At 46.6% G+C, this 12,148-nt stretch overlaps 1 protein-coding gene across 2 annotated transcripts in view; it reads left to right on the top strand.

Annotated features, from left to right (window-relative positions):
* The window catches only part of tspan14 (tetraspanin 14), a 54,796-nt gene that overhangs the window by 37,815 nt on the left and 4,833 nt on the right, over positions 1–12,148 (top strand). For both annotated transcript variants that reach the window (XM_056291599.1, XM_056291601.1), the window contains 2 exons: positions 10,376–10,426; positions 12,000–12,113. In XM_056291599.1, the coding sequence (XP_056147574.1) occupies positions 10,376–10,426; positions 12,000–12,113 (165 nt within the window). The remainder of the gene's footprint in view (positions 1–10,375; positions 10,427–11,999; positions 12,114–12,148) is intronic.

Here is a 12,148-nt window from a genome sequence, read left to right as displayed (position 1 = left end):
CCACCACGCCCGACCGCTATCCTGTCCCGCATATCCAGGACTTTTCTGCAAACCTGTCTGGCAAATGCGTCTTCTCAAAAGTCGACCTGGTCCGTGGTTATCATCAAGTTCCCGTGCACCCCTCAGACATCCCCAAGACAGCGGTGACTACCCCATTCGGCCTATTTGAATTCCTACGAATGCCATTTGGACTCAAAAACGCGGCCCAGTCCTTTCAGCGGCTGATGGATTCAGTGCTCCGTGGCCTTCCTTTCATCTTCGTCTATTTGGACGACATACTCATCGCCAGCGCCTCCGAGGAAGAACACCTGTCCCATCTTCATGCCCTCTTCACACGCCTCAGCCAGCATGGGCTGATCGTCAACCCGGCGAAGTGCCGGTTCGGGCTGACAGCCATTGATTTCCTCGGGCACCGCATCACTGGGGACGGGGCAGTCCCCCTGCCCTCAAAGGTGGAAGCGGTGGCGGCCTTTCCGCGCCCCCAAACAGCTCGTGCGCTCAGGGAGTTCATCGGGATGGTGACATTCTACCACCGCTTCATTCCCCGAGCCGCCTTTATCATCCGGCCACTGTACGAGGCGCTGAAAGGCATGTCCCCCAACCAGGCGGTCGACTGGACAGCAGAGCGGGACCGTGCGTTCACCGAGACTAAAGCTGCTCTCTCCCAGGCTACCCTGCTAGCGCATCCTTCACCTACAGCGCCTATTTCCATAACCACGGATGCATCCGACTATGCTGTTGGTGCGGTTCACGAACAGTGGGTGGGGGGGGCTTGGCAGCCTTTGGCCTTTTTCAGTCGCCAGCTTACACCCCGAGAGCGCAAGTATAGTACTTTTGACAGGGAACTCCTCGGTCTCTGGCTTGCCGTCCGGCATTTCCGTTTCCTGCTAGAGGGCCGCGAGTTTACTGCGTACGTGGACCACAAGCCCCTCACGTTTGCCATGTCCAAGACGGCCGAGCCATGGTCCGCTCGCCAGCAGCGACAACTCTCCTACATTTCGGAATTCACTACCGACATCCAGCACGTCGCTGGTAAGTCTAACCAGGTAGCTGACTGCCTCTCTAGGGCAGTGATTGGAGCGGTCCACCTAGGCCTTGACTATGCACAGATGGCTGCTGACCAGGCCACGGACCCGAGCATCCTCCGTCTCCGGGCCTCCGACACGGGGCTCCGCCTGCAGGACGTTCCTTTCAGCGACACAGGTGTCACCCTCCTGTGTGACGTCTCCACAGGACAGCCCAGGCCCATCGTCCCGCACAGCTGGAGACGCCCTGTATTTGAAGCTGTGCACGGCCTCTCTCATCCAGGCGGTAAGCCATCCGTGCGCCTGACCTCTGCTAAGTTTGTGTGGGAGGGACTTAAGAGAGACGTGAAAGCGTGGGCCGACTCGTGTGTTGCCTGTCAGCGGGCTAAGATACACCGCCACATTAAGGCGCCCCTGGAACGCTTCGCAGTGCCGGAGAGACGATTTGACCATGTCCACGTCGACCTGGTTGGTCCCCTACCCCCCTCCCATGGGTTCACCTACCTCTTCACTGTGGTGGACAGGACTACGCGCTGGCCTGAAGCTGTTCCCCTGGCATCCACGACGTCTGCTGATGTGGCCCGGGCTTTTATTGGGTCGTGGGTCTCACGTTTCGGTACGCCTTCCGACCTTTCATCTGACCGCGGGCCACAGTTTACCTCAGAGCTATGGAATGCTGTGGGTGAGGCTCTGGGCGTCAAGCTTCATCGCACTACCGCCTACCACCCTCAGGCGAATGGCCTATGTGAGCGCTTCCACCAGTCCATGAAGGCTGCGCTTCGGGCCACTCTCAAGGACTGCAACTGGGTCGACAAGCTCCCATGGGTCATGCTGGGCCTGCGGACCGCCCCGAAGGAAGACCTACAAGCCTCCTCTGCGGAGCTGGTGTACGGCACGCCGTTGCGAGTCCCAGGCGATTTCATGCCCAATGCAACGCGTCCCTGGTCAGCTGTGGACCAACGAGCCTCCTTGCTGGACGGGGTCAGAGCTTTCACACCCGTCCCTACCGCCCAACACGGCGCTCCGGTGTCCCAGGTGCCCCCAGGTCTGCAGTCAGCGGACTACGTGTTCATCCGTCACGACGCACACCGCCCCCCTCTGCAACCCCCTTATGACGGCCCCTTCCGCGTCCTGGAACGGGGAACTAAGCACCTGGTGGTGGATTTTGGGGGCACGGCCGAGCATGTTTCAGTGGACCGAGTTAAACCCGCACACCTGGACTTGACGCAGCCGTTGGAGTTAGCCCAACCTCCTCGTCGCGGTCGTCCCCCGGCTCCGCCTCCTCCCCCCGTGGAGGCCCGAGCTGCCTCTTCTGCTCCTCAGGCCGACCTCCACAGGCCCGAGTCAATGCCTCCCAGAGACACTCCGGCCCCTGTTATCCGGAGCCGCCGCGGACGGCCTGTCGTCCCCCCGCGCCTGCCTGACTTCGATTACTAGGGCGAATTCTGGGGGGGCTCATGTGGTGGACACGTATTGGGGACAGAATTCAACCCAGGAACTAAGGGTTAAGTCATGGTTGCCCTGGCAGGTTAACGCAGGGTTAAGTTATGGTTGTCCAGCCAGTTTTCTGGTTATTCTTGCCGCCTCCGCTCAGTCGAGCTGGGTTCGGTTGTCTCTCTGATTTACCGTGGATTAAAGAAAGTTGCCTCCACGGCTAAAGTGTGAACCTATGGTCTTCTCCGTTCCTTCGGCTCTACAACGTATTATTTTGTCCAAATGGTTTTGTTGCATTAAACTAGGACAGTTATTTTCTTTCCCTCCTGGTGTTTCTCTATGCATGGTATGCCACAATACAATTATATTTTCTCATACTTTTTAGTAGGGACTTTTCCCCTCCATCTCCCCCTCTCCATCCAATTTGCAAACGGACCGGGGTCCGGCAGAAGTATGATAGAAAAGGTATTCTGCTTACCTTAGTTACGGAGCTCCTGCAGCCTGGATGGAGAGTTTGCGACGGTTGGCTGTAGTCCCGGAGTGTGTCGAATTGTCCGTCGAGCCAGAATCCGGGTCATGGCACCAATTGTTGAGTCTTATCTTTTGCAAAAGGCTCGCCCCATTCTTTGATTCAGGTCGACATAGGCAAATACGAAGTCAGACGACTTCTTGCTGGTTTCGTGATGTTTTATTTGGCACACAACAGATAGTTCACAGGTAATGCTGCAGCGCTGGAGACGTACCCTCGGTGCAACCGGGAGTCGTCTGCCAAATAGTGGAAGAACATAATCTTAAACACTAAAACAACAAGGCGTGGTGCTTTTTGGAGACAGGCGTGATCTTCTTCTTCTTGGTTTCCTTTCGTCACTGTCGGTCCCATTTCCCTCATGCTGTCTTGCAGGTGTAGCACATGTCTTAATCAGATTTATGTGCATAGTGTTCCTGCTTCAAGGCCGTCCTAATGAGGTTGGTGCACATAGTGCTTCTACTCCAAGGCCGTCTCGATCAGGCCGGCGTACAATGTTCCTACTCTCAGGCCCAGCTCCTTTACTTCGTCTGAAGTAAAGGAGTGGAAAATAGTGCAGCCACACCAGCATGGCCCTCGGAGGTTTGCCTGGGGCCGGCGGGGCTGTGGCTTGGCTGCGGCGTGGCCGCGGCGGGGCTGCGGCGGTGTGATGTGCTCTGTCTGTAACCGGTGTGTTGGCGAAAGTTTCCTCGTCCAGGATTTGCTTCAGGAAGGGGCCCATGAAGGCAGTCGGGTTGGTGCCCTCTTCGCCCTCAGGTAAACCAACCACACGCCATTTTCTTGGTAATCTGCTGCAGTTTGAAACTTGACATTTTCTGCTGCCAGGGCGGCGCCACGCGTCTGCAGCTCCGACAGCCTGTCCATAACGTCATTTTGGAAGGTTTCCAGGGCAGCGATTTTATTTGTGTGGTCAGTCATTGATGTTTGTAGTGAAGCTATTGTAGAACGAAGTTCTTTAACTATTTCTTCGGGCATCGTTAGAGTTGTTGTACGAAATTCAGCCATAATCTCTGCCTGTAGCACTTCCACCTCTGTGCGGATGGCGGTGATCATTTCGTGGCGAGTGTTCATCTCCGCCAGTTTACCTGTTATTTGGCCAGCTAGCAGAGAGCTGTCGGTCTGGTTTGTTGACTTGCTGTTTCCCACGCGGTTCTTATTTCTTCCGGACATTAAGAATTAATTAGTAGCAAATTACAACAGCAGTGTGCACTGTTTCGAGAAGTCAATCATTGTATTTATAGGAAAAATATGAAAGTTCAGTGGAAAGAATTCCAAACACGTCCTCACTCGGTTGTGCCAAAACCGGAAGTCGTGACAGCTTTTTTAGATGCTACTAGGACATTTTCCAGGACATATGTATCACCTTTACATAAGATACAGAGAGGGAAAGGACACATCAATATTAAAGTCCAGTTTCCTAGATATCAAACGTCCCACTTTTTCCCAAATAGGGTGAATATGTGGACACAACCAAAATATGTGGGTATGGTCCACTTGCATTGATCCACACTCTCGACACAGTCTTGCCACCCCTGTAGCCACCCCAATTATAAATCAGATAATATGTTTTTAAAGTATATTTTATGTACATGCATGGTGAAGGTCAATGAGACCCGCACTAAACTCATCTCAAACAGAAGTCGCCGATTTAGAATCCCCTTCCCCCTCACAGGCGCGGATCTACGGGGTGGCAAGGGATGGCAGCTGCCACCTCTTGCAAACAGTCTTGCCACCCCTTTGCCACCCCAGGAAAAAATCTCTAGATCCACCACTGGTGCTGGGTCCCAGAAAACTTGGATTTCTGCTTTGGTGTTACAAAAAAAAAAGAAGAAAAAAACCGAATCAAGGCCTTCCGGCAGATGCCCCTCCAGATCAGTGAATTAGTTAGTGGTGGTGCAGTGAGTTTCCCAGGCATGTAACCACACATCCTCAGGTATTTCCACCCTCATATCTTTTTCCCAACGCTGTCTTACATAGTCAGTTGAATTTTTGTTCATTGAGGTGATAGCATTGTATAATTTTCCAATGACCCATTCGTTGCTTTCACCCTTATAAGCATCTATAAAAATCTGGTTAAGTTTTGAAAATATTTTAGGTTGATGGCCTTTGATCTCCTTCAGAAAAAAGTGGCAGACCTGTAAGTACCAATAAAAATCGTGTCTATTATTGAATTCAAATAATTGGCACAAGTTCTGAAAGCTGTTGGGCTCCCTGTTTGATATGATTCTACAGAGTGCGGTTATGCCATGGTGGGTCCATTGCCTGTATCCGTGGTCATGTACTGTGGGTGTAAAGTTTGGGTTGTAGACTGGCCAACATAGTACTTTTGTTTCTCTATGAAGCTGGAATCATTTAACCACCTCTAACCACATCTTAATGGAAAGACCGACACCTTGATTTTGTAACTGAAATATTTCTTTCACCCTATTGAGACAACCCTGAACTGAATGTATTGGTGTATCCACCAAAGAAAATTCTATGTCTTTCCATTTAACTTCATATGTTGACTTACACCGAAGCACTAGTGATCTTAACTGAGCAGATAAGTTTGGTAGTGCCATGCCTCCCCTCTCCCTAGGCAGCTGCAGGGTTGAGTATTTTATTTGGTCTTTTTTAGTTCCATATGAACCTAGAAATGTGTTTGTCCCAATCTCTAAACTGTTTAACACGGATCTCTACTGGCAGAGCTGTGAATAGATAGTAGTTTGGGGAGGATATTCATCTTGATTGATCTTATTCTACTGCCTATATCAAGGGGAATCAGAGCCCACCTATCTATGTCCTTGTATATTTTATTACTGATTTGATTATAGTTTATGGCATACAGGGAGGACATATCTTTTGGTAAATAAACCCCAAGGTACTGAATTTGTTGCTTTGAGAATGTTGATTAAGAAGTATAGAGAAGGCCAGAAAGAGTTGCATTGTGTCTTTGTAGATTTAGAGAAAGATTATGACAGAGTGCCGAGAGAGGAGGTGTGGTATTGTATGAGGAAGTCAGGAGTTGCAGAGAAGTATGTAGGAGTGGTGCAGGATACGTATGAGGGAAGTGTGACAATGGTGAGGTGTGCGGTTGGAATGACAGATGGGTTCAAGGTGGAGGTGGGATTACATCAAGGATCAGCTCTTAGCCCTTTCTTGTTTGCAATGGTGATGGACAGGTTGACGGACAAGATCAGGCAGGAGTCTCCATGGACGATGATGTTCGCGGATGACATTGTGATCTGTAGCTAGAGTAGGGTGCAGGTTGAGGAGAGCCTGGAGAGGTGGAGGTATGCACTGGAGAGAAGAGGAATGAAAGTCAGTAGGAGCAAGACGGAATACCTATGCGTGAATGAGAGAGAGGACAGTGGAATGGTCAGGATGCAAGGAGTGGAGGTGACAAAGGCATTTGAGTTTAAATACTTGGGGTCAACTGTCCAAAGTAACGGGGAGTGCAGTAGAGAGGTGAAAAAGAGAGTGCAGGCAGGGTGGAGTGGGTGGAGAAGAGTGTCAGGAGTGATTTGCGACAGACGGGTACCAGCAAGAGTTAAAGGGAAAGTTTACAAGACTGTTGTGAGACCAGCTATGTTATATGGTTTGGAGACAGTGACACTGACGAAAAGACATGAGGCGGAGCTGGAGGTGGCAGAGTTGAAGATGCTAAGCTTTTCACTGGGAGTAACGAAGAAGGACAGGATTAGGAACGATTATATTAGAGGGACAGCTCAGGTTGGACGGTTTGGAGACAAAGCAAGAGAGGCAAGATTGAGATGGCTTGGACATGTGTGGAGGAGAGATGCTGAGTATATTGGGAGAAGGATGCTGAATATGGAGCTGCCAGGGAAGAGGAGAAGAGGAAGGCCAAAGAGGAGGTTTATGGATGTGGTGAGGGAAGACATGCAGGTGGCTGGTGTGACAGAGGAAGACGCAGAAGACAGGAATAAATGGAAACGGATGATCCGCTGTGGCGACCCCTAACGGGAGCAGCCGAAAGTAGTAGTAGTAGTAGTAGTAGTAGTACTGAATATGTGGTGAATACCAGTTAAAATTATACTTATTTGCCAGTTCTTGGGTGGGGGTGAAATTGAACGTCAATGCCTGTGTTTTATGAATATTAAGTGTATATCCAGAATAATCCCCATACACCTTTAGGCTATTCATGAGCAAAGGAACCACTGAACCTGGATTTTGTAAAGTAACCAATACATCATCAGCATAAAGGCAGACTTTGTGCTCTATTTCCCCTATTGTTTACCCTGCAGACCTCTTTCCTGTCTAATTGTTTGGGCCAGAGGTTCAATGAAAAGATTAAAGAGAATTGGGCTAATGGGGCAACCCTGTCTGCAACCGCGATGTAGAACTATAGAATTAGACTACCATTGTTTTTTATCCTAGCAGTTGGGGATGAATATAATGTCTTAATGCATTGTATGAATCCTTTACTGAACCCAAATCGGTCCATTACTTGGTAAAGGAATTCCCAGCCGACAGAGTCAAAAGCCTTCTCAGCATCTAAGCTGAGAAGGATTGCACTTATTTCTTTTATTAATATAATCAATGATATGGAGGGCTCACCCTATATTATCGTGGGTTTGCCTGTTTCCTATAAACCCAGTTTGATCCTCGTCTATCAAGAGTGGCATCACCTTTTCTAACCTCTTAGTCAGAATTGGTGCATACAATTTATAATCTATATTCAAGACACTTATTGGCCTAAATGATTTACAGTCCAGCCTATCTTTGCCCTCTTTTGATATTACAGAAATGAAAGACTCCCTCCAGGAAGGGAGGAGGGTCCCTCCTGTCATGATGTGATTGAAACAGGTTTTAAGTAATGGGAGCAAAGATTCTTTCATGCAACGGCTTCGTTCATGCCACCCTCCCATACAGGCCAGATTTATAGAGAGCCTGTGATATGGTTTACTCATGCACATTTACTGGAGTTTCAGCCACTGACCTCTGGAGCTCCTTCAGAGTGACTGTAGGATCATCTGTGGCTTTCCTCACCAGCCCATGTCTTGCTCGGACACTTAGCTTTGAGGGACGGCCTGTCTTACAAAGCGTCTGGTGGTGTGATAGAGCTTCCACTTTCTGACAGTGTATCCAACAGTGTTCCGTGGGACATCCAAAAACTTGGATATTGTTTTGTATACCTTTTGCACCTTCTGCAGTTTAATCACTTTGTCTCTTACTTCAGTATTATGTTCCTTTGTCTTCATTTTTGATGTAAAATCGAGGACAGTCTGACAGGACGCAGAAGCGAGGCAGGCTAAGCTAACTGCTAGCCCATGCAGACCGGCAGTTACGTTAACCCCGAAGTTGGTCTGGCAGCGACCTCACCTAGCCTTGGCTGTGTTTTTAGTGTCGTCGTGTGGCGTGCAGGGAGGTGTGTCGAAGGTGTCTGACTGGGAGAGCTAGCATTGAGTCAGCTGAGGGAGCTTGTTCTGCTGCGTCCTGTGGGCCCAAGGACCATGGCCCTGACTGGAGCTGTGCCTGAAGAGGAAACACCGAGGGCAGTCTGACAGGACGCAGAAGCAGGGCAGGCTAAGCTAACTGCTAGCCCATGCTGACCGGCAGTTCCGACAGTCATCCTGGCTGGTGTTCAGTCTCCTGGACAGTCGGTTTTTGTTTGTTTTTTCGGTTTAGATATATGTGTTAGTTTAGATTTATGTTTTCTTGTCGTTTTTGGATATGAAATTACAAATAAAGTGTTTCTGATTTTGATTCTGAGTTCACGCCCGGCTAATGAACTTTACACAGTGTTTTGTATACCTATAAATGAGACTGTTACTTTAACCTCCTCCCAGGTGTCCATGGTGATGGTGGTCACCACTTGGACGCTGCCTGGCATTCCCCGCATAACGTTTTCTTTTTATATAGCTTATAAATCCATATAACTTTTTTTTTACATGACGATGCTGGTCATGTGGCTTGAGTCCTGGACTGTTCTGGTGGCATCTGGACAATGCTTGGCATCCTGCGCATCATATTCTTTGTACACTTTATAAGTCCGTTATAATTCTGTTTATCTTCTTTCAATGTTTTATTCTGTAAATTGTGTAACCACAACATCCATTGCACATTGTCTGTCTTGGGAGAGAGCGCTTTGGGTGGCTGTTGCAGCTAGAAAAGCGCCATAAAAAATACAACTTGATTGATTTATTAATATCTTACAGGTGCACACTAATTATGTCCAATTGTGTTTACCTGAGTATGTTTTAGGAATAATTTATCATTAATGTAAACTTGGAGCTTTCAGAGCACAAGGGGTTGAATACTTATGCAAGCACTATATTTTAGTCTTTATTAATAAAAAGTCAGTGAAACATAACTTATTTTGGCTTTGGTAACATGCTGTTAGAGCTTATGGGTTCATAACAATAGTATTGTTCAGGAACAGATGTGTGAGTACCTTTTGTAATCCAGAAATTAGTTATATCTGGTGCTGTCCCTGAGGTTTCTTCCTATTTTTTTCTCCCTGTTAAAGGTTTTTTTTTTTTTAAGGGAGTTGTTCCTTATCCAATGTGAGGGTCTAAGGACAGGATGTTGTATTGCTGTAAAGCCCCTTAAGGCATATTTGTAATTTGTGGTATTGGGCTATACTAATAAAATTGACTTGACTGTCAAGGGGGTTGAATACTTTTGCAAGGAACTGTTATGTTCAAAAGTTCTCCTTTAATTAAACATATGCTTAAAGCAATTTCAGCGTGTTTTTTTTTTTTTTTTTTTTTTGGAGTTTGTGTTATTCTAAATTTTACACCAAGACTTTCATTTTAACTGCAAATGTACATCAGTTCCAAATATCACATATCAGTCTCCCTGATTCCTACAGACCTGGAAAAAGCCTGTACTGGACCCCTAAAGAGAATGATTCTTAACACAGCTTCTTACTCGGATGACTAGAATAGCTGGCACAACAGACAAACTAATTGTCTGGCAGAATCAGAAATCCACAGGACTATGGATCCCCTAAGACCAGTTCGAAGACCACTGCAATAGATGACTGTTTTACATGGACAGAGGGGAACCCACACCTTCCTAGATTGGGAAGGATGTGTAAGATTTATTTAACTGGCACTTTGCAGTTCTTTGAATAGCTCCTCTTACTGGTCAGTCTCTATAAGTGATATTTTGGGTTATTTGTCCTTTATAATGCTAGGCTGCTATGAGTGGCTATGATGCTGATTTGTGTTTTATTGGCTGAACTTTCTTTCATTTCACATTTTCCCATAGTTATCTGAAGAGGGTTCATTAGCAGAGCTACACAAGCCTGTGAATGAAGTTCTTGATATATCTGCCTACAATCTAATTTTAAAAATGTCTTCACAATTTTCCTTTTAAGGCAGTGTTGTCCTCTGAAATAATAATGAAAGAAAACATCTTCTTTTTTTTTTATCCTCTTCCTCAGGATACTGTGGTGAACACCCAGTGTGGTTATGACGTCAGAAACAAAACGAAGGTGAGTCTCTGCTCTCTAATTTCCCCTGACTTCTGTTGTACCTAGAAAAAGAAGAAATGATGTTTCCACTGTTGACAGCATAGAAGAACTGCAATGGAAAAAGAGGTGGCTTGAGGTTAAAAGAGTGATGGCTTACAGAATCTTTTAAATTGATCCAGTGTTTATCAAGCTGGCACAAGCCAACCGCAGCAATAGCAACAGCCTTCTGCTGTTGGGCACTGGGAGCTGCCCAGTACAACCAACAACTCTTACCTTTGGCCACTGAATAGCGCTGATGGAGGTTAGTTTGCAGTGTAATTCTTAAACAAATAAAGTCACTAAAAGAGCTCTTTTGTCACTAACAGACTCTAGTTTGTTAGAGGAGTCCAAATAGCCTTAGCCATGATGTCAATCATTGAGTCATATAGCTATCGATCCATTTCGAACCTTATTGCAGTTAGACGGCATGAGAGAGTGAAGCATGAATGAGTTGGAGAAAAGTACAAAACAGAAAATGCAAAAAAAAAGGTCTATAATTGACTGACTGACTGTACTGAGACTGTCTTTTCATAATGGAAGGTGTTTTCAGGCACCTGTCATAAGGGCAACGTGGCTAGGGGTGGAGAAGTCTAACCAAAATGCTTCAAGGTGGGGATCTCTATGGGCTTAGTGGAGTGTTGTACAGGTTTAAATGGGATGTATCTGCACACCAGAGTGTTGAGAGGACAAGTTTCAGGATTTAGTCAAGTTCATTTATAGAGCACATTTAAAACTACCACTGATGACCAAAGTGCTCTACTGTGTTGAATTAAAAAGTGGTCAAAACACTGTACGACAACAGTAGATTAGCTGAGTATTTTCGCCTTATGTTAACACATAATTTTCACACTTAATTACTTTTTATAGACAAGAATATTCTGCTATTACCTCAGTTGTCTATTCTTTTATAGTTATCTCTGATCACTGCCCTGTAATACTTTACATCAATTTTAAGGCCCAGCCCACAGTCAGTCTTCCTGGAGGCTGAACCCCACATTCTTTTCTGATGCTAAATGTTGTAGGGTCATTGCTTTGCTGGAGACCAACAAAGCCAGAGATATCAGTCCATCTCTGTTATGGGTTACTCTCAGTGTATTTCTCCTGGGTGGGATAAACTCAAAAACTGCTCATACGAACAAGGCACAGAAGCAGTGTTGAAATAAGCTTCATGATGCATAGGCAGCCAAGATGGTCAATTTTCCACGTTTCCGTCCCCCACACTTTGTACAGTGGCTTCAGAAAGTATTCAGACCTCTTCATTTTTTTCACGCTTTGTGTTGTATATTTAATGGATAAAATTGTAATTTTGCTTAGCATCTACACTCACTAACAATTTCTGCCCTCCCATTGGTTGCTGTGCACCGTAAACTACGGGCATGGCACGGGGCAATGCAGTATTTATTGGCTGTGTGATTTTTCTTTGTTGTTTAACCACATTGGCAGCTGATGAGAGTGTGACGCAAGCAACAGGCTTTTACTGGAATGCATTAAAGCTTTTTTTCCTACATCTATCTTTATAACATATTTCACAAACATGTTTGGATGTATATTTCAGAGTAAATGGGAGCAGGATATTTATACCAAAGGCTGTATCCCTGCCTTGGAGGACTGGCTGCCTGGTAACATATACACAGTGGCGATCGTCTTCATAGTCATCTCTCTACTACAGGTAAAAACACATGCTCACTTTCTGGACAGTCAAAC

This window comes from Lampris incognitus, chromosome 13 (genome assembly GCF_029633865.1).
Source record: "Lampris incognitus isolate fLamInc1 chromosome 13, fLamInc1.hap2, whole genome shotgun sequence".
Classification (NCBI taxonomy): Eukaryota; Metazoa; Chordata; class Actinopteri; order Lampriformes; family Lampridae; genus Lampris; species Lampris incognitus.
Note: the sequence above shows the minus strand (reverse complement) of the source record. Positions and strands in the feature narration are given on the sequence as shown.